The sequence below is a fragment of the Dromiciops gliroides genome, chromosome 4, assembly GCF_019393635.1.
Source record: "Dromiciops gliroides isolate mDroGli1 chromosome 4, mDroGli1.pri, whole genome shotgun sequence".
Lineage (NCBI taxonomy): Eukaryota > Metazoa > Chordata > Mammalia > Microbiotheria > Microbiotheriidae > Dromiciops > Dromiciops gliroides.
In genome coordinates, this window is record NC_057864.1 from 165,962,009 (window position 1) to 165,987,488 (window position 25,480).

Sequence of the window (25,480 nt, forward strand, 5' to 3'; positions counted from 1 at the left end):
GTATGAACTAATGCAGAGTGAAGCAAGCAAAACCAAGGGAACAACTTAAACAATAACAACAATACTATAAAGACAAACAACTTTGATCAAAAAACTAGGACTGACACAATGATCAACCACAATTCCAGAGGAATCACTGATGACAGAGAAGCAACATATTTTTAAGACATAGCTAGGAGTTTCTTTTGCTTAACTACAAATATTTGTTACAAAGGTTTTTAGTTTGTTTTGTTTTGTTTTTTTTCCAATGGAGGAGACAAAGTGAAAGAGAGAAAAAATGGATCTCTTCATTGAAAAACTGTATACCTGTTTGGAAAGTAGATTAAATGTTTTCTAGGTGAAGAAATTCCAAGGGTCTCTTGGTTAGGTTATGATAACAACTGATTTGCATAGATTAAATATCCTTATCAAATAGTGATGGTCTGTGTTTAAGTCTGTTCTTTGGAACACTTCCCATTTTTCAGCATCAATAGCTTGTTTAAAGAGGGCACAACACATTCTTAATATGATACTGATTTTGATTATTGCTTTAACAAGTTGATCTGACCATATTCACAAAGCTGACTTATAAATTACTCTCATATTGGAAACCAGTTGGGGGTTTTTTTTGGCTAAAATATAATAATTTCTTTTTTAATGTTGATTCTTTATACGTCCAGCACTTCCTGACTCTCTTCTCAAAGAAAATATTCACAATATATAATAAGCCCAAGGCTTTTATATAGTCTGTAAGTATTTTCCAACACTTTTCCCTATCCTTCCCTATGTTTGCATTTGCACTGAAGTCACCAGGTATTAGTATGCATAGTGGCTACTGACCTCATCATTCAATTGAAACTGTTCTCACCAAAGTTACCAACAATCTCCTAATCACCAAATTTAAAGGTCACTCCACGATTTTCATATTCCTTGACCTTTCTGAAGTATTTGACACTGATGACAACCTCATGGCCCTGGTTATTACTCTTTCATCTCTGGGTTTTTGTGACACTGATCCTTCTTGGTTCTACAAAGGTATTTTGACAATTTGGGAGGTCTAACTAAATTTTTCTTAGAATTCCTCAACCTCCTCATCCTTCTGCAACAGTTTTTAGCACACAACCTGTAATTATTTTCACAATAATATTGTTATAAATGCTTGTTGTAAGCACTGGCATGTATAATACATGAAATACTTTTAGAAGATATAAGTAGAAATGCAAATTAAAACAACCCTGAGGTACCAGCTGACACCTATCAGATTGGCTAATATGACAAAAAAGGAAAATAATAAATGTTGGAGAAGCTGTGAAACAATTGGAACACTAATGCATTGTTGGTGGAGCTGTGAACTGATCCAACCATCTGGAAAGCAATTTGGAATTATTCCCAAAGAGCTATAAAGCTGTGCATACCCTTTGACCCAACAATACATCTTTTTCCCAAAGAGATCATAAAAAAGCTGCTCTTTTTGTGGTGGCAAGGAATTGAAAATTGAGGCGTTGCCCATCAATTGGGGAATGGCTGGACAAGTTGTGGTATATGAATGTAATACCATTGTGCTGTAAGAAACGATGAGCTGGCAGATTTCAGAGAAACCTGAAAGGATTTATATGAACTGATGCTGACTGAGAGGAGCAGAACTAGAAATACTTTGTACACAGTAACAGCAACATTGTGTAAGGATCAACTGTGATAGACTTAACTCTTCTCAGTAATACAATGATCCAAGATAAGTCCAAAGGACTCATGATGGAAAATGTTCTCCACATCCAGAAAAAAGGACAGTGGAATCTAGATGCAGATTGAGCCACACTGTTTCTACTTTTTTTGTTTTTCTTTTTTGCTCTGATTCTTCTTTCACAGCATGACTAATGCAGAAATATGTTTAGTGTGATTGTACATATATAGCCTATATTAGATTGCTTGCTGTATTAGGGAGGGGGGAGGAAGGGAGAAAAATTAGAAACTAGTAATCTTATAAAAACAAATGTTGAAAATATCTCTACGTGTAACTGGAAAATAATAAAAAACTTTTATGAAGAAAAAAAGAAGTTATAAGTAAAAAAATCCAACAAACATAATATCACCCATAAACATGGGTGACAACTAATACTAACAAGAAAAATAAAGGGATTGGCTTTAGAAACCACTATATACACTTGTTAGAGACTGATGAAAATGCCAATAGCTAATAGCCCTGAGGTAATTTTTAAACTATATTTTTCTAAGATGTTCTATTATTTTCAACTAAAGAGTATCAAAAAGCATTTTCAAAGTCTGACTTGTAATTTACTCCTAATTTTCTATCAAAAATTGTAACCAGCTATTGCAAGATATTATTATCGGGGCAGCTAGGTGGTACAATGAATAGAGCACTGGCCCTGGATTCAGGAGGACCTGAGTTCAAATCTAGCCTCAGACACTTGACACTTACTAGCTGTGTGACCCTGGGCAAGTCACTTAACCCCAATTGCCTCACCAAAAACCAAAGCAAAACAAGATATTATTATCTCAATTACCAAACATTATTCCTTTACTCTATAATTATTACAGATTAAGAAATAAAATCTTTTTCATTTTGTACAATTAAGAAATTGCATTGGAAAATAGGAAACTTATCTGTTTTGTTCATTCTTCATGCTATTTCAGCACAGCATATGTAAATTCCCCATTAATACTAGGTATGGATTAACAGAACCTGAGCTACAATTGGATAGGCCTATTAAATCTTTCAAGACACAAAAGCAAATTTTGGGAGGCTGTATAATTACTTCTATCTTAGAAGATTTTTTTTTTGTTTCGTTTTGTTTTTGCAGGACAATGAGGGTTAAATGACTTGCCCAGGGTCACACAGCTAGTGTCAAGTGTCTGAGGCCAGATTTGAACTCAGGTCCTCCTGAAGCCAGGACCAGTGCTTTATCCACTGCACCACCTAGCTGCCCCCTATCTTAGAAGATTTTAAATATTGAGGTACCTCCAAAAGGAGCCAGTAACAATGACTGAATATTGACTGGGCCAGTCTGTTTAGAAGTTGTTTCAAAAAGCAAACTTCATGTTTCTGGCCGTTTTATAGCACTTGTCTATTTCCACTGTCTAAACTTTGCTCCTTTTCACAAAAGCTGTTAATCCCCTTCCTTTGAAAAAAGGGACTGCAAGCAGATCCAATCCAGGTTCAAGATCTCTAGTTAGAACATCCAAAACAGGAGGTATGGGGTCTTTTAGTTTTGAATAGAGAAGGATTATTGGAGAAAATTAGAACAGTGCTATGGTAGGAACACTGGTAAATAACAAAATGTTATCCCATTATATCCACCTGTTATATACCAGTAGATATATCAATAACTTACACTTCATTAATATCTTTCTTTACTATAAGGCAGTTAGGTGGTACAGTGGATAATGCACCGGTTCCAGATTCAGGAGGACCTGAGTTCAAATCCAGCTTCAGACACTTGACACTTACTAGCTGTGTGACCCTGGGCAAGTCACTTAACCCTCACTGACCCACCCCCCAAAAAATCTTTCTGATATTTTATGATTTTTAACCACTGCCATCACCCCAAAGGGAAAGTAAAAACATAATTTACAACAGCTATGGAGAAATCAAATCAAGGAACAATAAGAAGGAGCACAGGACAGGGAGTGTGAGAAGGCTCATAGGACAGGCAGTGTCCCTGCGAAAAGAGCACCAAATGCAGGCTCTTTTATTTCATGCCTGTGATCATGGGTAAGTGGTTTAATCCTTCTGGGCCCATGGGAGAGGTAGGATTAGACACCTTCTAAGGCCTCTTTCAATTCTAAATCTATGATCATATGATCTTTATATGTGAAGAACAGAATCAAAAGTAATATTAATTAAAGCAATAATACACAGAAAAAGTAGCAATTCTAATCAGCTAATCAAAGGAGCAGAATAAGATCCCCTATAGACTCTAGTACAGCTGTGTCTCCAAGTTTAAAAAGAGGCAAAATTCTCTAGTAGGGAAAGGAGGTTCTCAGGCTAACCAATTTATTTGATAACTGAGAAATCTTGGTATCAACATTAGAATATAAAATAAGTTAACTAAGAGAAAAATAAAATTATACACACATACACATATATAAAACACATTCCAATCTTTCTACTTATTGTTGTTCAGTTTTTTTTAGGTGAGGCAATTGGGGTTAAGTGACTTGCCCAGGGTCACACAGCCAGCAAGTGTTAAGATCCAAACTCAGGCACTCCTGACTCCAGGGCCGGCGCTCCATCCACTGTGCCACCTAGCTGCCCCTGTTCAGTCATTTTTCAGTCATGTCTGACTCTTTGTGACCCCATTTGAGGTTTCCTTGGCAAAGATAATGGAGTGGTTTGCCATTTCCTTCTCTGGCTCATTTTACAGATGAGGAAACTGAGGCAAATCAGGTTAAGTGACTTGCCCAGGGTCACACACCTAACTTTTATTTCAAAAAAAATATTTTAATATCAATAAAGAAACTAATTTATGGAAACTAGAATTATTACAATAAAGTTTAGGTTTCAAAACTCATTGGGATCCCCCTAATTTGGAGATTACGAAGGAGCTAAAATGATATTTGCCTTTCACTTTCAACAAAAAAATGCTTGGGAAGTAATTTAATAATACCAACAAGATTTACAGGGATGTTTAAAAGCTACTTAAGCAAGTTAATTGTTTTAAGCACCTTCTGACACTTAGAAGCATCAATTTAAACACAAATAATTGGATATATTAATCCCAAATCATTCAGTTATCAAATCATAGGATTACAGGATCAAAGCTTTAATGTGTGAAGGATGCTCTTAGATTATTTAGTACAGGGTTTTCAAGAAAGACCAGCACTGGGCAGAAGGGGCAGCCAGGCTGGGAGTGGAGTCCAGTCCCTCAATTGCGCCAACACTGGAGAAACTTACCCCCGAGCCTCCAAATCAGCTGCAGTACCAGCATCTTCTGGAACTAAGCTTACAGTCTGGTGAGAGGGCTGAAGGGCTGGGGGAAGGGAGAGGTCTATGGGGGTATATGCAGGAGCTATGGGGGGATTTGGATGTCCTACCCCAGCTGGGAACCAGGAAGAAACCTTGAGCGGTAGCGGCCCAGGTTGAGGAGGGATACAGACTCCTCGGAGCTAGCAACCAGGACACATAAAGTTTTGCTGTCTGGTTAATTGGCAAGTTGGCCTGGGGTTATCTATGTACCACAAAAAGGGCCAGGCAAGTGAAACAACTGCCCCTCATTAAATCATAACACCTGGGACCCCCTGAAGCTTGGGACAGTATATCTTGGAAGCAGGACCCCACACTAAGAAGGAGATTATTTAGTAGAAATCTAATATTTTACAAATGAGAAAACCGAGGCCCATAAAGCTTGGAACTATGACCTTGGAAAAATTTTAGATTTCCCCCCTCACATTCCTGCCACCTCCCACTAAGGGAGGCAGCACAGAATAATGGATAGAATTTTAGAAGGTGGACTTGAGTTCAAATTCCTTCTCAGATACTGTTATCTGTGACTCTGAACAAGTCACTTATCCTCTCTTGGACTCAGTTTCTTCATCTGTAAAATAGGGATGATAATAATAACAACCCCTTCTTCCCAGGATTATTGTGAGGAGCAAATATGATAATATATTGTGAAGTGTTCTCTAAGTCCTAAAGCACTATATAAATGGCAGTTCTTAACTTCTGATGCTTAAGAAAACCTAGCTTTTTTCCAGGTACCACTTCCCCTAGCATTCTCTCCAAGGCTAGCAACTCCTTCTTTCACACTCCCTAATACACAGCTAATACCAAGAGAGTTGACATGCTACTTGCTCCCAACCCCATCATCTTTAGCTAGTATCATATGGCACCCACCTTTTCTCCTATAAAGTTTATTCCATGTTATATAGATCTTTATTGCAGAAATCTTTGACTTCTAGTTCACTTTTTCATTCCCAATGGCTTATATTCATCTCCTCCAACCTAATCCCTACTTCCTTCAAACAACAACACCTTGGCTTCCCAGTTTCTATACCTCGATGACCTCTTTCCAGTTAACCTCAAACGTGCACAGGTCTATCCATATTTTTCTAAAATCAACAAGCTTGGGCAGCTAAGTGGTGTAGTGGATTCAGGAGGACCTGAGTTCAAATCTGGCCTCAGACACTTGACACTAGCTGTGTGACCATGGGCAAGTCACTTAGCCCTCATTGCCCCACAAAAAAGCAAAAAGAAACAAACAAAATAAAATCGACAAGCTCATCATTTCTTGTAGCTCAGTAGTACTCCATCATGATCATACACCACAACTTGTTTAGTCATTCCCAAACTGATGAGAAGAAAAAGAAATTTACATGATAAATTTGTTATATATTTTAAATGAATAGCAAGTTGTGCATAACAGATTTACAGTTTCATGTGAAATCATCTTTTTAATTATTCTACTATGTTATGGAAATCCTCATTTTATTTAGTAAATTAAAAATTAAATTAAATTAAAATTAAAAATTAAATTTTAAAAAACATGCACAGGAATGGTCATACCTTAGACATACCACCACTACCCTCCAAATGAATTTGCTTAAGGTACCAGAATTCCTAGTTATAACTCTACTCTATGTCCAAATTAGTGAAGTTTTATTGAATTTCTTCCTTGAACAAAAACCAAAAAAATAAATCTGTAATATGAACAAAGTATATATAATACTTTTGCATAAAATGTTTTTTAAATCTTTTAAATAATTAAAAAAGGAAGGATAGAGCACAGATCCTGGAGTCAGGAAGACCTGAGTTCAAATCCTCCTCAGAAACTTACTAGTAGTATGACCCTGGGCAAGTCACTTAATCCCAAATGCCTACCAAAACAAAGCAAGAAGGATGGCCAACAGGTGATGAATTCTTTTGCTGTATACTAAGCCTAGAAGTGGTATGATCTGCCTACCACTGGTAAAATCACAAATTTTTGAAATATAATAATGTGTGGGCCTACCTTGTGCTTAGTTTAATCAGTCACTAAACCTTTAATAAGTGCCTACTATGTTCCAGGCATTGGGCTATAAAAAGAAGGTACAAAAAGGGAAAAGGACCCACATGTACAAAAATATTTATAGCTGCTCTTTTTGTGGTTGCAGGGAATTGGAAATTGAGAGGGTAACCATCAACTGGGGAATGGCTGAACAAGTTATAGTATATGAATATAATGGAATACTATTTGCTGTAAGAAACGATGAGCTGGCAGATTTCAGAGAAACCTGGAAGGACGTACATGAACTGATGCTGAGTGAGATGAGCAGAACCAGAACATGGTACACAGTATCAACAACATTGTGTGTTTATCAACTGTGATAAGACTTGATTCTTCTCAGCAATACAATGGTACAAGATAGTTCCAAAGGACTCATGATGGAAAATGCTCTCCAAATCCAGAAAAAAAGAACTGTGGTATCCATATGCAGATTGAACCATACTATTTCTATTTTTTTTTCTTTTTTGAAGTTTTTCCCTTTTGTTCTGATTCTTCTTTCACAGCATGACTAATGCAGAAATATGTTTAGTGTGATTGTACATATATAACCTATATTGGATTGCTTGCTGTCTTGGGGAGGGTCGAGGGAGGGGAAGGAGAAAAATTTGAAACTAGAAATCTTATAAAAACAAATGTGGAAAACTATCTATACATGTAAGTGGAAAATAATAAAATACTTTTATGATAAAAAAAGAAGGTACAGGGGCAGCTAGGTGGCACAGTGGATAAAGCACTGGCCCTGGATTCAGGAGACCTGAGTTCAAATCCGGCCTCAGACGCCTGACACTTACTAGTTGTGTGACTTTGGGCAAGTCACTTAACCCTCATTGCCCTGCCCCTCCCCCCCCAAAGAAGAAGAAGATACAATTCCTCCCTTCAGATATGACATAACCCAAATAGAGAAAACAGATAATATACACATGAAACAACTAAAAAGGACAAATAGATAATATATGCATGAAACAAATGAAAAAGCAAATAACAAATAAATTTGAGTAACAGATGAACAGTATAAAACACAAATAAAAAAATCAACTGTGCTAAGGAAAAACAGAGGACACACAGGTGAGTTACAGGTAACTAAGATAGGTTTCAAGGAGAAAGCAAATGGTGAACTTAATCTTAAAGAAAATAATAGTCATGGATTGGTAAGAGAACAAGTAAGAATCATTCACACCTTTACAGGGAAGGGAAAATTACCTAAATGGCCTTTAAAAGTATTTGATATGAGGAGGAGGAAAACAATGAAAAAAAGTAGGACTTGAAAGAGGACTAGACAAGATAGCGGAGGAAAGACATTAAATGCACAGGGCTCCTGATACAATCACCCCAAAAATAGCAATAAAATAACCCTCGGGGTAGAAAAACACACAAAAATACTGGCTGAGAGTTTTCTCCAGCTATAGATAGATTTCAGGGGGCTGTGCTGGGCCACAAATAAAGCCTAACCCCACAGTCAGGCCGACACACCAGACACCCGCCAGAGGAATTTGCCCCAGTGCCTCTGAATCGACTGCAGCACAGGCATCTTCTGGAACCAAGCACTCGGTCGGGCTGAATGGCTGGCCTGGGTGGTAAATGCAGGGGTACCAGTGGACTAGGGGGAAGGATTCGACTGTCCCACCCCAGCAGGCAACCAGGAAGAAATCCTGAGTGGCTGAAGGCCCAGGTGGGGGAGGGGAGCAGGGGAGCAGTCTCATCTGAAGCTGAGAACCATACCACAGAAAGCCTTACTGGTTGGTTTCTTAGTAAATAGGCCTGAGGTTATCTCCCGACCTGAGAACAGGCCAGGTGAGATTAAAAGCTGCCCCCCCCCCACCCCAAACACCTGGGACCCTCTGAAGCTGAGAACAGGAGCAGAGCCGAGAAGCAACCCCACCTCCCACCACCCCCCATGGAGAGTTTAAAATCAAATGAAAGTGAGGTCAGGCAGACTTAGAAGAAGCCCAACCATTCCCTGGGCCACACTGTAGCTTGAACAGTGTGTCCTGGAAGCAGAGCCACACTTTAAGAAAGAGTTAAAAGCCAAGAAATAGTAAGTCAGGATGAGTAGGCAGAGAAAGCAGAAGACCATCGAAAACTTCTTTGGGGGTAAGGTAGACCACAATATAACCTCAGAAGAAGATCATAACAGGGTCAAAGCTCCAACATCCAAAGCTTCCAAGAAAAATATGAACTGGTCTCAGGCCATGGAAGCTCTCAAAAGGGACTTTGAAGAGAAAGTAGGAGAAATAGAAAGATGTAGAGAAAAGGAGGAAAGAATGGAAAGGGAAATGAGAGCAATGCAGGAGAGTCATGAGAAAAAAGTCAACAGTTTGAAAAGCCAAATGGAAAAGGAGATTAAAAAACTGTCTGATGAAAATAACTGCCTAAGAATTAGGACTGAACAAATGGAAGCTAGTGACCTTATGAGAAACCAAGACACAGTAAAGCAAATCCAATTGAATGAAAAAATAGAGGGCAATGTGAAATATCCCCTTGGAAAAACAGCTGACCTAGAAAATAAATCTAGGAGAGAGAATTTGAAAATTATTGGACTACCTGAAAACCATGACCAAAACAAAAGCTTAGACACCATCCTCCAAGAGATTGTGAGGGAAAATTGCCCTGATATTCTAGAACCAGAAGCTAAAACAGAAATTGAAAGAATCCAATGATCACCTCCTGAAAGAGATCCCAAAAGGAAAACCTCCAGGAATATTATAGCCAAATTCCAGAACTCCCAGGTGAAGGAGAAAATACTGCAAGCAGCTAGAAAAAAGGAATTCAAATACTGTGGAGCTCCAATAAGGATAAAGCAAGATCTAGCAGCTTCTACATTAAAGAACCGAAGGGCATGGAATATGATATTTCAGAGGGCAAAGGAACTGGGACTTCAGCCAAAAATCATGTACCCAGCAAAACTGAGTATAATCTTTCAGGGACAAAAATGGGATTTCAATGAGAAAGAGGTCTTTAAAGCATTTGTGATGAAAAGACCTGAACTGAATAGAAAATTTGACTTTCAAATACAAGACCCTGGAGAAGCATAAAAAGGTAAACAGGAAAAAGACTTCATGAGGGATATTAAAAGATCAAACTGTTAACATTCCTATATGGGAAGATAATACTTTGAAATCATAAGAACTATCTCAGTAAGCAATTCACAGAAGACAGGGCTGAACTGAATATGAAGGGATTATATCTGTAAAGCATTTATATTTTGTTCTTTGTAGGGCAGACAGGGTGGGGTATCTTATGTTGGGGCTGGATTTGGGCTTGGGGCCTCCTGGGTTCAGGGTTGGTGCTTTGTCCACTGTGCCACCTATCCATGATGACATCATTAAAATAGGGTTGAGGGGGCAGCTAGGTGGCGCAGTGGATAGAGCACCAGCCCTGGAGACAGGAGTACCAGGAGTATCCGGCCTCAGACAATTAACACTTACTAGCTGTGTGACCCTAGGCAAGTCACTTAACCCCAATTGCCTCACTAAAAAAAAAAAAAATAGGGTTGAGGTGTAGGAGGAATAAACTGGGGGAGGGAGAAGGGGAGAGATGGTCTGGGGAGAGGTAGTTCACATGAAGGAAACAAGAAAAACGCTAATGGAGGAGAATAGAAGAGGGGGAAGGAATTGAGGAGTGAGTGAACCTTAATATCATCAGAATTGGCTCAATGAAGGACTAACATACATACTCAAGTAGGTATAGTAATAAATTCTTGTCCTGAGGGGAGGGGGAGGAGGGAGAAAAGGGGAGGGGGAAAGAGGGGGAAGGAGGAAAGGGCAGTTTGGGAGAGAGAGCAGTAAAAAAGCAAAACACTTTCAAGGAAGATGAAGATGTTCTGCATTACTGCACCAGTATGACATATTGAATTGCTTGATCTCATAGGGAGGGTTGAGGAGGGAGGGAGGAAGAACAATTTAGAACAAAGAATTAGCTCAGGGACCCTGATCTCATTGGAGTGGGCTCATGGAGGGGATAGCTTTCATACCCAATTGGGAGGAGCAATCTATTTAACCCTGCAGGAAAATAGATGGGGAAGAAGATAAGGAAGGAAGGGTGAAAAAAGGGAGTGCAGAGTGAGGTAGAGGATAGTCAGAAGTAAAATACTTCTGAGGAAGAATAGGGAAAAAAAAGAAGAGAGAGTAAATGTCATGGGAAGGGACTGGGATGGAGGGATATAGTTATGATGAATAGGATACATCAGAAAAATCTGGAAAGACCTACATGAACTGAAGCAAAGTGAAATGTACTGTATACAAAATAACAGCAATAGTCGGGGATGAACTGCTGGGAAACATGTGGTTATTTTCAGCAAGGCAATGATCCAATATAACCCTGAAGGACTTATGAAGATTGCAGCCCATCTGCAGAGAAAGAACTGATAGTATCTGAAAACAGATGGAAACATTTAAATTTTTTTTTTCTTTTCCTCTTTGACAATTCCTTAATCTGAAGTTTTGGGGGGGGGTTTTGACTGTTTTCTCTCACAACTAGCTAATATGGGAATTTTTCCATGACTACTCATTTTGAATTGCTTGAGTTCTTGTGGGTGGGGGGGTGCGAATGGAGGGGGGTGAAAAGAAGTTGGAACACAAAGTTTTTTTAAAATTGATGTTAAAATTTTGTTTTTACGTATATTTTGAAAAATAAAATTATATTCAAAAAAAAAAAAAAGAAAGAGGACTAAGATCTTCCAGGTCTCAAACTATATTACAAAATAGTAACTGTCAAAACTATTTGGTATTTAAAAATTAGATCAATGTAACAGAATAAACAAGGAAAAATCTGAAACAATTTAATTAAATAGCCCAGTAAACTTGGAAACATTAATTACTTAGGAAGCAACTCCCTCTTTAACCAGAGCTGCTGGTAAAAGTGGAAAAGAGTCTGGCAGAAATCAGGTTTAGTCAGTCATTAAACATTTATTAAGTGCCTACTATGTTCCAGGCATTGTGCTAAGCATTTTGAACATAAAGAAAGGCAAAAGCAGTCCCTTCTCTGAAGGAGTTCACAGTCTAAAGTGAGAGACAACATGCAAATAACTATGTACAAACAAGCTGCATACAGGATAAATTGGAGATAATCAATAGAAAGAAGGCATTAGAAAGAAGGAAAATCAGAAAAAAAATGATTGTTTAAAAAATTTATATGTAATTGAGAAATATTTAGCAAAATAAATTTTAAAACATTTTTAAAAAGAATTATTAAGGGACATCAGATAAGGCTTCCTACAGAAGTTGGGACTTTAGCTGGGACCTGAAGGAAGTCAGGGAAGTCAGGAGGTAGGGAAGAGGAGGGAGAACATTCTAGGCATGGAGGACAGCCAGCAAAAATTCCCAGAGTCAGGAGACAAACTGTCATGTGCAAGGAACAATAAGCAGGCCAATCTCACTGGATCTAAGAGTATGGGGTGGTGGATGGGGGGTGGGGGGGACCAGGGGATAAAGGGGTGAGGAAGAGAGCAGGGAAGGAGTTTGAAGGGGGGAGGTAAAGATATAAGAAGACAGGGAAAAAAAGGGAGAAGTCAGGTTACAAAGGGCTTTGAATGCCATAAGATTTTATATTTCATCATGGAAATGATAGCCACTAAAGTTCATTGAAGAGAAGGATAACACAGTCAGACCTGTTCTTTAGAACAACTTAAAATAGATCCAGCAACAAACTCAAAATGGATATATGATCTAAAAGTTAAAAGTCATACTATAAAAAATGAGAGGTGAAACATAAAGTGCCATTCTATCTATAGCTAAGGGATGAATTCTTAAGCAAAAAAGGTTTATAAATGATAAAAACAGATAATTTCAACTAAATGAATCAAAAAGATTTTGCATGAACAAAATCAATGCAGAGGCAGAGCCAAGATGGCAGTGATAAGAAAAGGTGCAGTGGTCTCTGCTCCACAAACTCCTCCAAATAGATCTAGAAAATGCACCAGACCAAATCCTTATGGGGAAATCCAGAAAAGCTGACAGGGAATCATTTGTCTAGCCCTGCTTCACATAGCAAGATAGCAGAGGGGTCTGTGGGCACTGGAGTTAGGCCAGAACAGGTACACACAATGATCAGAGCACAACACCACCCAGGAAGAGGTATAAGGGTCAGGTGTCAGGTATCAGGTATCAGGTCAAAGGGAAGGTCCCACACCCAGAAGAAGGTAGCATAAGACCCATTGCAGGGCACTCCTACTAGGACAGATATGACCGTGCTTCTTTGTCTTCCTAGTTCCAGATCTATGGGTGTGGAACACTGCCAATAAAACAGAACTCTTTCAGAGTCTTGGTTAGTTTTGTTCAACTATTTTTTTACTCATTTTTATTTTTTGTTAAAAGGGATGGCTCTCTAGGAGAAAGAAGAAATATATTAGGAAATGTAAATAATGTAAGATCAAAAGATATCAATGAAAATGTATATTTTAATGGAGGTGATATAAAACTAAAAAGATACAAATTTTTTTTAAATTAAGCATCCGATGAACCCCCCCCACCCCCAGTAAATCTAGACTAAATTTATGGTCGCTGAGTAGACCCACTACAGCAGAGTTCTTCAGTTGCAGATTCAGGTCAAACAAGAAGATGATGGCCTGTGTCTAGCAAAAAGAGTAGAGAATTCATAACAGCCCACAGCAGTAGAGTTCCACACTGCCATTTGCCCTGAAGCTGTGCCCTCCTACATGTGTCATCTCCCTACTATTAGAAGGAAAGAGACTATTCCACTTTAGCATCTGTAACCTTAGTGTTTAGCACAGTGCTTTGCACATAGTAAGTACTTAATAAATGCTCTTCTATTCATTCATTCATTCATTCATTCATTCATGGCCATTATAACAAATGGACTATTTACCCACACTCAATAAATACCTGAAAATAGGCAGAGACACACATATCAAGGAAACAAAATTTTCCTATACAAATATAATTCATAAGATATTGAAATGTAATACAATGAAAATTTTCAAATATGAGAAACAGACTGAAAATTTCCATAGGTAAAAAACCAAATGATCTTTAGTTTTATCAATGTAGGACATTTCTGGTAGGGAACTGCCTCTCTCGACACAGATCATAAGCCATCTGTCACTTGGTGTAGATCATAGATCCACAAATTTATAGCTGAAAGGGACTACAGAGACCATCTACCTAGTCCAACCTTATCGTTCTACAGAGGAGGAAACTGAGGCAAAAAAGGTGAAATGCTTTGCCTAGGTGGTAAAAGGGTTAGAATTTGGGCCCAAATCTTCCTGAATCAATGCCCAGCATTACAAGCCTGCCACTATAAGAGTCACAATAAAATTAAAAGAAAGTACTACAATTTACTACCTTAAGACTTTGAATTTTAACATTTAGGGTAAGTCCCAAGTATTCTTTTACTTGATGGCACATAGGTGGAATGGATAAAACATAGGTTTGCTTCTAAATCAATATATTCTAGGGAAAAAAAGATAATCTGCCAAGAGAAGCAGTATGGTATCAGTCACCTTCTATTACTAAAATTAAAAGAGACATTCAAACTAAAACCAACTCATTAATATTTTTATTAGTAAAGTATTACAACACATTCATCACTAACAATCATCCCCTCAACAAACCTAGTAACAGTAGATGAACAGAAACAGTGAGAAAAATAGAATAATTTAAATCAATTACTGACACCTAAGATTCAGACTTGGCAGCAAGGTGGTGCACTGTACAGAACACCAAGCCTGGAGTCAGAAAGATCTGAATTCAAATATGACCTCAGACACTTAGTAGACAAATGACTCTGGGCAAGTCATTTAAACCCTATTTGCCTCAGTTCCTCATCTGTAAAATGAGGACGCGCTGGATAAGGAAATGGCAAACCACTATCTTTGCTAAGAAAACCAAAGACTTAGACACAACTGAATGACTGAACAACAACAGATTCTGACAAAGTCATGTTTCCTTTCCCTGAAACAAAAAAACTTTCTGAAGCTATTAGGCTAACTATTTCATCACCCTGTGAAATAATAATGGGTCAAAAGACAAAGCTTTATGATTTAAATGTTAGTGTTATTCGATTATATGTACTACCAACTATAATTAGCTCAAGTTTAAAATCTGTAATGAAAATACCAAAGCTCCTCCTTAAAGTGTATTTACACGGCATGTAGCCTGCTCACCAATGAGGAATTGAACATAAATTAAAATCTCAAACTCAATGCTAAATGATAACAAACTGTATTTGAGTTTTATTTCCTGTTTCCTTATCTTATTTATGTGGCTGGGCTCTCATTCATGTGAGATGGGCTCCTCTATAAGGAGAGTATTTCAATTCTTTCGTTAAGCTAGACAACTTGTTTAGTTCAGCAAACCTACATTTTATGGTCTATGTAGTCACCTAATGGTCAATTTCAGTAACTGCAGTATATACTGCTGTCAGAAACATAAAATCCCAGGAGACTGGGCTCCAGAGGTGGCATTTTCTTCCTCTACTTGGCCCACATAACCACTTTCCTTCTGTATAAGTATTGAATTCCACTTGGGTCTCTATAGAACACTCTCTTTTACTGCTGAATACATTATAATGAGAGAAATCTTAAACAAGAAAATTAGTCTTAGATGGTGTGCTGAAGGTCTTCCATCCTCTGGCTGTTTTTCATACTGTGGGTTTTTTCATCAGTAATTACAGTCTCGTGAAGGAGGTTTACATTAGAGCTGGCACAGCTCCACGTGTGCTGAGAAACATGTTCAATTAGGTTGCTGCCATGCACATAAAGAACTGCTATTTCGTACCGTATCTATAGGGGTTTGGCAAATGCTTTTCAATTTGCTCATGCTGTCTACACTATCAGGATTATTTCCTCACTTCCTGACTCCATGCTTCTGATCTTGGTTGGAATGTGGTTAGTAAAAGGTTTTTTCCAACCTGCTTGTGGTTTTGTTTTGCTTTTTTTTTTTTTTTTCTTTCAGATTGCTTTGGGATAATCTGAGTTCCAGTGCTACCACAAAGAACTTCCTTGGGGAAGGAAGTTCCATATTTTAAACTTTGAAAGTTCCATTGATTTTATGTAAGGCCAATTACTTCCTTTGATAAAAGGAAAAAAAAATTACTCTATGGCTTTGAATATAGCCTTAATTACTAGTCTTTCAAACAAACATGCTTAGCTTAGACACTCCACTATAGAAAAAAATCGTGACTTCTGTAAGCATGGCTTGAAGGAAGAAATATGAAAAGACATCCTACCCTTTTGCATAGATTGAAAACTATGCAAATTTATATCTTTCCATATAGTGATCAGTTATGCTGATTTTCTTTCTCTTCTTTTTTGTCTTTAAAAATACTATTTATTATACAGGATGGCTCTTTGGAAGGGGGAGGTATGCTGGGGAAAACTATGATGAAGAAAAAAATAATTAAAATTTTTCTTAAAAGGTGGTTCTTAGATGCTTATGTTTATTTTGTATTTAGTGCGCTTGGGCATATGTAAGTAATTTTATTAAGATCTTTCCTAAGATGATTAAGTTAATGTGACACACTTGCTATGTGACCATGTACAAGTCACTTACCCTCTCAGTGGCCTAAACAACTCTCATGAAATATAGTGGCAAAGAAGGTGTTAACTTGTATTGGCAGAGTTTACTTGAATTAGAATCCCTTATACCAATCAAATCATAGGTCCAGATCCCTAGTTCTAGCCTTATCTACATCTAGAATTGATTGGATGTAGTTCTTGTCCATAAAGCTTAGAGATGGGGGCAGCTAGGTGGCGCAGTGGATAAAGCACTGGCCCTGGAGTCAGGAGTACCTGAGTTCAAATCCGGCCTCAGACACTTGACACTTACTAGCTGTGTGACCCTGGGCAAGTCACTTAACCCCTGTGGAAATTTATTTTGATTTGGAGACCCTACCTTTGGGCTGAAATTAGAAAGCGTTAGGCCCTCAAGGTTTTTTCTGTGTGAAGGGCTGGTGCCCCTCCCCCTCTGCTTCAGCTGAGAAAAAAAAAAGCCCTGTGGGCTGTACAAGACGCCAGGTCAGACAGCTGCAGAGAAAATCCCCAGCTCCCTCCACCCTGAGTGGATCTGTCCGAGAGATCCCGGGCTTGTCCAGGCCAGCCTCTGGCATAGCCCTTGCAGAGGTCCCTGGGCGCACAGCAGGGGCACGGGCCCCTGGAGCCCTGGGTGTGGTACGCATGGGACACTGGAGCCGCACCAGGGCTGCAGCTGGAGGATTAGCTTGGTGTGAGTGGGGGTGCAAAAAGCCCCGAAGTTTGAGTGGAGAGAAGGAGAGTTAGACAGCAGAGGTAGGGTTGACAAGATTAAGGAGGGCTCTGGAGACTAGAGACACTGAAAGGAGGCTGGAAGATTAAGAGAACAAAAGGACACTGGAGCACTAGGAGAATGGAAGGAGAGGTAGGTGAGAGAGAAACACAGGGGTTCAGTGGTGGCAGTACGGAGAGGAAAGTTAGACACAGGGGGATCGACAAAGTAAAAGGGGCTCAAAGTTAGAAGAAAGGAGCTGAGCAGTGAAAGTGGAACATACCCTAAGGCAAGAGGCAGCAAGGGCCCTAATTGTATTAAAAGCAGACAGGTTGTATAATTTGCATTTCTTAACCCTTATCTCTTACATTTATTTTTTATTTTTTGTCTTTTTTTGCAGGGCAATGGGGGTTAAGTGACTTGCCCAGGGTCACACAGCTAGTAAGTGTCAAGTGTCTGAGGCCGGATTTGAACTCAGGTACTCCTGAATCCAGGGCCGGTGCTTTATCCACTGCGCCACCTAGCTGCCCCACATTTATTTTTATAAATAAACTCTGCTTTGATTATTTAGTTAAGTGGCTTCTTAATCTTTTGTTTATCAATTTGGGAGCAGTGTGGAGAAATTTATAAATGGCCCATACTAAGTTAATAGCAGTCACATAGCCAGTTAGTCAAAAATCCCCAGATTAGTCCTCCAGTCAGATTAGTCCCCCCAAATTAGCCCTAGTAAATTAGCAAAAATATTTTACACCCCCATTGCCCCACCAAAAAAAAAAATTTATAGATTAAAAAGTCTGTGAAGAGATCCCAAATCAAATATTCTATATAAACATTTCACTTATGTTTTTATTCTTACTTGTTATAGAAAAATAATTAATTTCCCTGCATTAGAAGCAAGCTTGAAACACAATTAAAATATAATTCTATTCAATTCAACAAGGATGCATTAAATGTCTCCTATGTCAGGATACAAAGGTGAAATCAAACAGTCCATGTCTCAAGAAACTTACATTCTACTGGACAGAAACACCGTGTACACAGAGAAGTAATTACAAAGTAAACAGAGTATTTTCAGAGGAGAGAGGATGGCACTAATGACTAGGAATCAGGAAAGGCTTCCTTTTAGAGGTGGCATGTGAGTTGAAATTTGAATGGAACTAGGGATTCCAAATAGTGGGAGTGAAGACAGACAGCACTCTCTGCATGGAGGGCAATGCTACCAACATTGCTTCTCTCAGGAGATGGGCTATGTTGTTAATACCTTAAGTGGAAGGAGAAAGCATTACAAAATTTCTAATTGAGTAAAGATTGCCAAACATCATTGTAAACCTAAAAACTACTAGAAAGAAAATAGAATTCTGTGTAGAATTCTGTCTTTTTTCAGGAAGTAAGAAACTGACCCCTATGATATGCAACCAAATTCAATATAGTAAAGCCTATAGGGGTATCTATCCTGGGGTCTGTGAAATTGTTTTCTCAATATTTTGATAACTGTCATTTGTTTCCTTTGTAATTCTATGTATTTTATTTTGTGCACTTAAAAGTATTATTCTGAAGAAAAGTCCACAGGTGTTATCAGCCTGCAAAAGCAGTTCATGACACAAAAACAGTTAATAACCACTGAATTGTTGTTGTTCAGTTGTGTCTGACTCTTCATGACCTTGTTTGGGGTTTCCTTGGCAAAGATATTGGAGTTGCTTGCCATTTCATTCTCCAGTTCATTTTACAGATGAGGAAACTGAGGCAAACCAGGTTAAGTGACTTGCCTAGGGTCACACAGCTAGTAAGTGTCTAAGGGCAGATTTTATTCAGGAAGATGAGTTTTACTGACTCCAGGACCAGCACTCTATCCACTGCACCACCTAGCTACCCCAACAACTATGTTAGAGTCAAATTATTATGCCATTCAAAAGTATAATTTTGTTCTTTTTCCCTTTGAGTGTGAAGCTATCCAGACAGATGCTGAAAAGCTGCTGCTTGTGATCCCATGCTCTTGTCTGAGTAGAACCTCTCAAGGCCAAATGAAATCTTATGCTTTCAATCAGACATGATTTCCCAACCCTCCATTCTCCCCTCCCCCACACCCTTGTCTTTCCATTCCCAACACAGACAATGAACTTGTGTATTTGGCAAAGATTTCAAGTTGCTTTCATTGCTTCTGGTCCCAAGAAAGTTAAGATGAGAATTTCATATGATTTTTAAAAGTGAAAAGCACAACCGAGTATTTCCTTACCTTGTAAGAAGGCAAGAAGCACAAAATTCCTTGGCCCACTGTTTGGCACACAGACAAGAGAAGTGCTCCAACTTCATCCTGGAATGCAAAGGTCTCTGTGTGCTGGAAGGTGGCACAGAGAGTCCGACCCTTGGGGCCTGACCCAATAGTGCCAACCCAAACCTATTACAGGAAAAATTCAGCATTAGAAGTATGCTTAAATCAGATGGACAAATAAGTACTTTTAAAAATTTTTTATTTTATTTTTGATTTAAGGAATAAAAAAGCATTTCCATTACAGAGTATGGGGGGAAAAAGAATGATTATACATGAAACTGCAAATCTATTATGTATAATTTGCTATTCCTTTTAAATATATAATAAATTTATCATGTAAATTTATTTTTTCTCCCTCCCCACCCTAGAGATGGCTACCATTAAACTCAAATATGTGTATATATGTGTATATAGCTATATACATATAGATATATACACATATGTATATATGTATGTAAAAGCACTTATTAAGATACCTTAAGGAATGATCAATGGGCCAAAAGGAAATCAAGCAGTACCTCTTTAAGAAATTCAACTAAAATCTGCTGCATTTAACTATCTTTATTTTGGATTTACAGAAGAAATGGAGTTTATAGAAGTTTTCTGATTTTATATAGCTTTAGGCAATATTTACAATCTTATGTTATCTCTATGTAACTTTTTATTTATTGCCTAAGACTTTGCAATACCTTGCACGTAGTAGGTGTTCAACAAATATCTGACATACAAATGCTAATGAATGAACGAATCATAAGCTAGGTCATAGAATCATAAAATTTAGCCTTCTGAAATCAGTCTGCTCAGAGGTTCTTAATTTGGGGTCCTTGAACTTGTTTTCTCAATATTTTTTTTTTTTTTCTTTTGTTTTTTTTTTTTTTTTGTGAGGCAATTGGGGTTAAGTGACTTGCCCAGGGTCACACAGCTAGTAAGTGTCAAGGGTCTGAGGCCGGATTTGAACTCAGGTCCTCCTGAATCCAGGGCCGGTGCCTTATCCATTGCGCCACCTAGCTGCCCCTCAATATTTTAATAATTGTATCAACATAATTGGTTTCCTTTGTAATCCTATGCATGTTATTTTATGTATTTAAAAACACTACTCTGAAGATAGTCCATAAACTTCCACAGACTGCAAAAAGGATCCAGGACCCATAAAAGGTTAAGAATCCCTGATCCAGTTCAACCCAGACCCAAAAATGACTTTCCACTATTACATATTCAATAAGAAGTTGTCCATTCTGTCTACCTGACAACAAAAGATTTAGATGAAAACAGATTACTTGGTGAGTATGATTTGCTACAATTGGTCTACATGACTCCAAATGACAGGCACTATTACTTCTACTTCCCTCACACTAGAAAATCTGTGCTGACCAGTCATGGGGAATTAGCACCACTCCAAGTTCTAAGTCCCTTCCAAGTCTACTATGGTCAAATATACCCTACCTTAGTGTACTGACACAGAAAGAAAGGATGGCATTGAAAGCTAGGAGCAGAAACAAGGCAAATTCTGCCATTTATTGAAAATCTTAATGGTCATGAAAATATTTGAAGGTCTTTTCAAGGACATCTTAAAACGAAATAATTTTTATACCAGATATGCATAAGCTGATGACCCAAAATGGCAGTCACTTGGCTTATTCTAGTAACCACCATGACACTTTATTCTTACCACCTTTCTGAATACACTTGTACATATAGCTCTCCATAAGAATATCTATATTTCTAGAGTTCTGCTTATATATACATGAGGACCCATACCTTAGAAGTACCCATGGAAATAATAGGAATAGCCTAGCCACATTACCTTCTTGCTTCACACCAGGCACCGGGGTGGGAAGATGCTGTAGGGGTGGGAAAAGGAGTGGGATAGAGGACTTGGAAAGACATGTTCCCAGGATTATCAAATTTCCTTCTCTCTAGGGGCTGGACAACTGGAGAGCTAGGGGGCATGGCTGCTTCAATGAAAGAATTTCCCTCAGAGGCCAAGTTCCGATCATAGAGGAGAACATTTATGGGGATGAACATTCCCATTAAAAAAAACAATACCTGGGGGCAGCTAGGTGGCGTGGTGGATAAAGCACTGGCCCTGGATTCAGGAGGATCTGAGTTCAAATTTGGCCTCAAACACTTGACACTTACTAGCTGTGTGACCCTGGGCAAGTCACTTAACCCTCATTGCCTCGCCAAAAAAAAAGAAAAAACAATATCTGAAAGAATGATAGTTCTATAGAAGTTTAACTATACTAAAGTATAATTCCAGGGCAGCCAGGTGGCACAGTGGATAAAGCACCGGCCCTGGATTTAGGAGGACCTGAGTTCAAATTAGGCCTCAAACACTTGACACTTACTAGCTGTATGACCCTGGGCAAGTCATTTAACCTCACTGCCCCACGAAAAAAAAAAAAGTATAATTCCAAGGCAAATTAAAATATCTAGTGTTGTTAAGATTGTTTTTTAATGGCCTGTTGCTGCTGTCTCAGACATTAGAATTTCAAGTTGTATATCATTCTCATATGAAGTCTAGTTTTCTATTTTTGCCTTAAAGAATAGAATTTGTTATCACCTTTTGTTGTCTCTAAAAGCTAACTAGTATTCCTTTGATTCTTAAATTAAAATGTAAAATTTCTTCTCAGGGCCTGTTATAACTTCTCTAGTTGCCACCCCAATTGGTTAACAGGGAATTCAACGTATATTAAAAAGTCTTAGAAACTTCATAAATCTGAAGAAGAAAATACTAACCTGTGAGTTCTTAATGACATGATTAGCCTCTAGTTGTATAGCAAATGTTACACCAAGTTCAGATGAAAAAGATTTCATTGGTGACAGAGTACCAGATGTCAAAATAATCGTCCGTACATTACTATTAATATCTGAAAAGGCCTGAAGGAAGAAAAAATATTAGTTGTATGAAATGGTGATCAAATATTATCACATAATTCTTTGAGCAATTATACTAGCTACAAATTGCCTGATATATCATAACAAGCTTACCACTGCTGGATTCAAGCACCAAAAGTTTAGCACATTTACTGCCATTTTTTGTTTGGAGCGTTTCTTATTTTTAGGCAAAGCAAAGAAACCATTTTTGTCTGGAATATCAATCTGGCTTGTCCAAGAGTAAGTTTGCTGTATAGCAACTTTGTAATCATCTGCAAACCTAAATGAAAAGCAACCAATAATCAAGTTTTTTATTTAAAAAAGCATTTACAACATTTAAAGTCAGTTATAAGTTACATTTATATAGGGGTTTAAAGCTTTCAAAGTATTTTCTCACAACAGCCCTAGGTAATATAAACATTATTATTCCCATTTTACAGAAGAGAAATCTAGACAGGTTAAATGATTGTTTATGGTCACAAAGCTAATGAGGATGAGAGCTGCTAGACCTACTCACTCCAAATATAAATGTCTCTTTCAAAATTCTTAGTCTCATAACCTTCCCTACTACCAACAACAGAGTTTATAAGTCTTGGCACATAAGTCACAGAATCACAGAATTTTAGAATTAGAATAAGTCTCAGAAATTATCCAATCCAAAGGTTCTTAACCTAGGACCCACAGACTCCCAAGTAGGTCCATGGATAAATTTCAGGGAATCCGTGAACTTGGAGGGGAAATAAAATGCATCGTTATTTTCACTAACCACTAACTAGAATCCAGCATTCCTTTCACCTTTTAAAAACATTATTCTAGAAGGGGTCCACAGGCTTTATCAGACTTCTAAAAATAAGAGGTGTATGAAATAAAAAGGTTAAGAACACTTTCTTTTAAAGAAAATATATATTTTTTTAATTCCGAATTTCACAAATACCAAAAAAGGGGGGTAGGAGGAATATTTCTGTATACAGAACAGAATAGAAAGAGAGAATATGTGAAACCATGACCTAAGTATATACAATTTAAATTTTTTTAAAAGCATATAACAATAGCTAGCTTTTTATATAGTACTATAAGGTTTACAAAGCACATTATTTCAGAAACTCACAACATTCCTCTGATGTAAGAGCTATTGCTACCATTTTTACATATGTCAAAACCGAGTTTGAGAGGGGTTAAGTGGTTTGCCTGAGGTGGCACAGCTAGTATCTGAGGCAAAATTTGAATTCAGTTCTTCTTGACTTGAAGTCCAGCACTATTCACTAAGCCACCATTATTAATGTTTCATTAAGGGGCAGCTAGGTGGCTCAGTGGATGAAGCACCAGCCCTGGATTCAGGAGGACCTGAGTTCAAATCTGGCCTCAGACACTTGACACTTACTAACTGTGTGACTCTGGGCAAGTCACTTAACCCCATTGCCCTGCAAAAAAAAAAAAAATTAATGCTTCATTAATAGTATATGTAGGAGGGGCAGCTAGGTGGCGCAGTGGATAGAGCACTGGCCCTGGATTCAGGAGGACCTAAGTTCAAATCCGGCCTCCGACACTTGACACTAACTGTGGGACCCTGGGCAAGTCACTTAACCCTCATTGCCCCCCCCCAAAGTATCTGTAGCTTGTTACTTTCAAAGCTATCCTATGTCTTTTTCCCACTGAACTTCTTTCTCTTCTCTTCTGTGTATTTTTTTAAATACTTCATTGTTCTTGTCTCTTTTCAGCAACACTATCATTTGTTCTCTCCCTGACAAATCCCACCCCAATGGAAAAAAAGAAAAAAAATCTTGAAACAAATACTCATAGTCAAAGGAAAACCAATTCACCCACTTGATGAATCTAAAGATATAAGTTTCTTTCTGCACCTCAAGGCCCTCACCACTGTGTCAGGAGGGGCGGGGCATGCTTCATCAATGGTCTGGCATTAGTGTTGGTTACTGCATTGATTAGAGTTCTTAAATGTTTTAGGGTTGCTTTGACAATGTTGATGTTACTGTATAAATGTCAGCTCACTTCACTCTTTCATTAGCTCATCCAAGTTTTCCCAGCTTTGTCCAAATTGTTTCTCATCCTTTCTTAAAGGCCTCAGAATGAGGGGCATCCCAAGCCAGGATGAACTCTGAGAACTGAGGACCAGAAGCCATATTCTGGTCCTGAAAGGCCTACATATGCGATTGTAAAGGTGGGCGAGGCCTGACTGTGTACTACTCAGTGCAGTGGGAGCCATACCAGAAGCTAGAGGCAACTCAGTACCTGGGAGCCAGTGCTGACAGACTGTGAAGGAGGCTGATAACAGTGTGATCTCTAGGATACCACTGATGCCTGGCAGAAGCACAGCAAGAAACAGAACCAGCTCTCAAATGGGGATCATTGAAGCAGAAAGAAACTGACACTGGCTGAGGCAAGATCCTGCAGTGGACCACAAGGAGACTGAGATAAAAGCCAGGGATTGAGACAAAATGTGGGGTTTAGCAAAAATCATACTATCTAGGCTAACAGCCACAGCAGGGAACAGGATCAAAAATTTACCCAATCCAACCAAGAATATCAGAAGCCTAAGCACAAAATCCTAGCGTAAGAATTTAAGATGAAGGGGGCGAGGGTGTAAATCAGGACTCAGACACATGACACTTATTAGTTGTGTGATCCTGGGCAAGTCACTTAACCCTCATTGCCCCACAAAAAAAAGGGGGGTGGGCGGCTAGGTGGCACAATGGATAGAGCACCAGCCCTGGAGTCAGGAGGACCTGAGTTCAAATCTGGCCTCAGACACTTGACACTTACTAGCTGTGTGACCCTGGGCAAGTCACTTAACCCCAATTGCTTCACCCAAAAAAAAAAAAAAATTAAAGATGAAAATATGATTAAATTGGGAGGAAAAAATTAAGTGTATGTGAAGCAGGGATCCAAATTCAAGAGAACAAATAATTTAATCCTAAAGAATTGGTGGGTAAAATGACAAATCGTAGAAACAATAAATCTTTTAATTAAAGAAAATGACAACAATGAGACAACATACTAAAACTTTGGGATGAAGCCAATGCAGTCCTTTGGGGAAAATTTATATCTTTAAAGACTTTCATCAATAAGAGAAAAAGAAAAAAAAAATCAATAAATTGAGTATGTAACTTTAATTAGAAAAGCAACAAATCAAAAAACATCCC

General features: G+C 38.3%; 1 protein-coding gene across 1 annotated transcript in view; it reads right to left on the reverse strand.

Moving 5' to 3' along the window:
* BRIP1 (BRCA1 interacting helicase 1) overlaps positions 1-25,480 on the reverse strand; it is a 222,898-nt gene that overhangs the window by 108,490 nt on the left and 88,928 nt on the right. Inside the window, 3 exon segments of the mRNA XM_043999497.1 lie at positions 19,410-19,571; positions 22,185-22,325; positions 22,437-22,602. Coding sequence (XP_043855432.1) covers positions 19,410-19,571; positions 22,185-22,325; positions 22,437-22,602 — 469 coding nt within the window.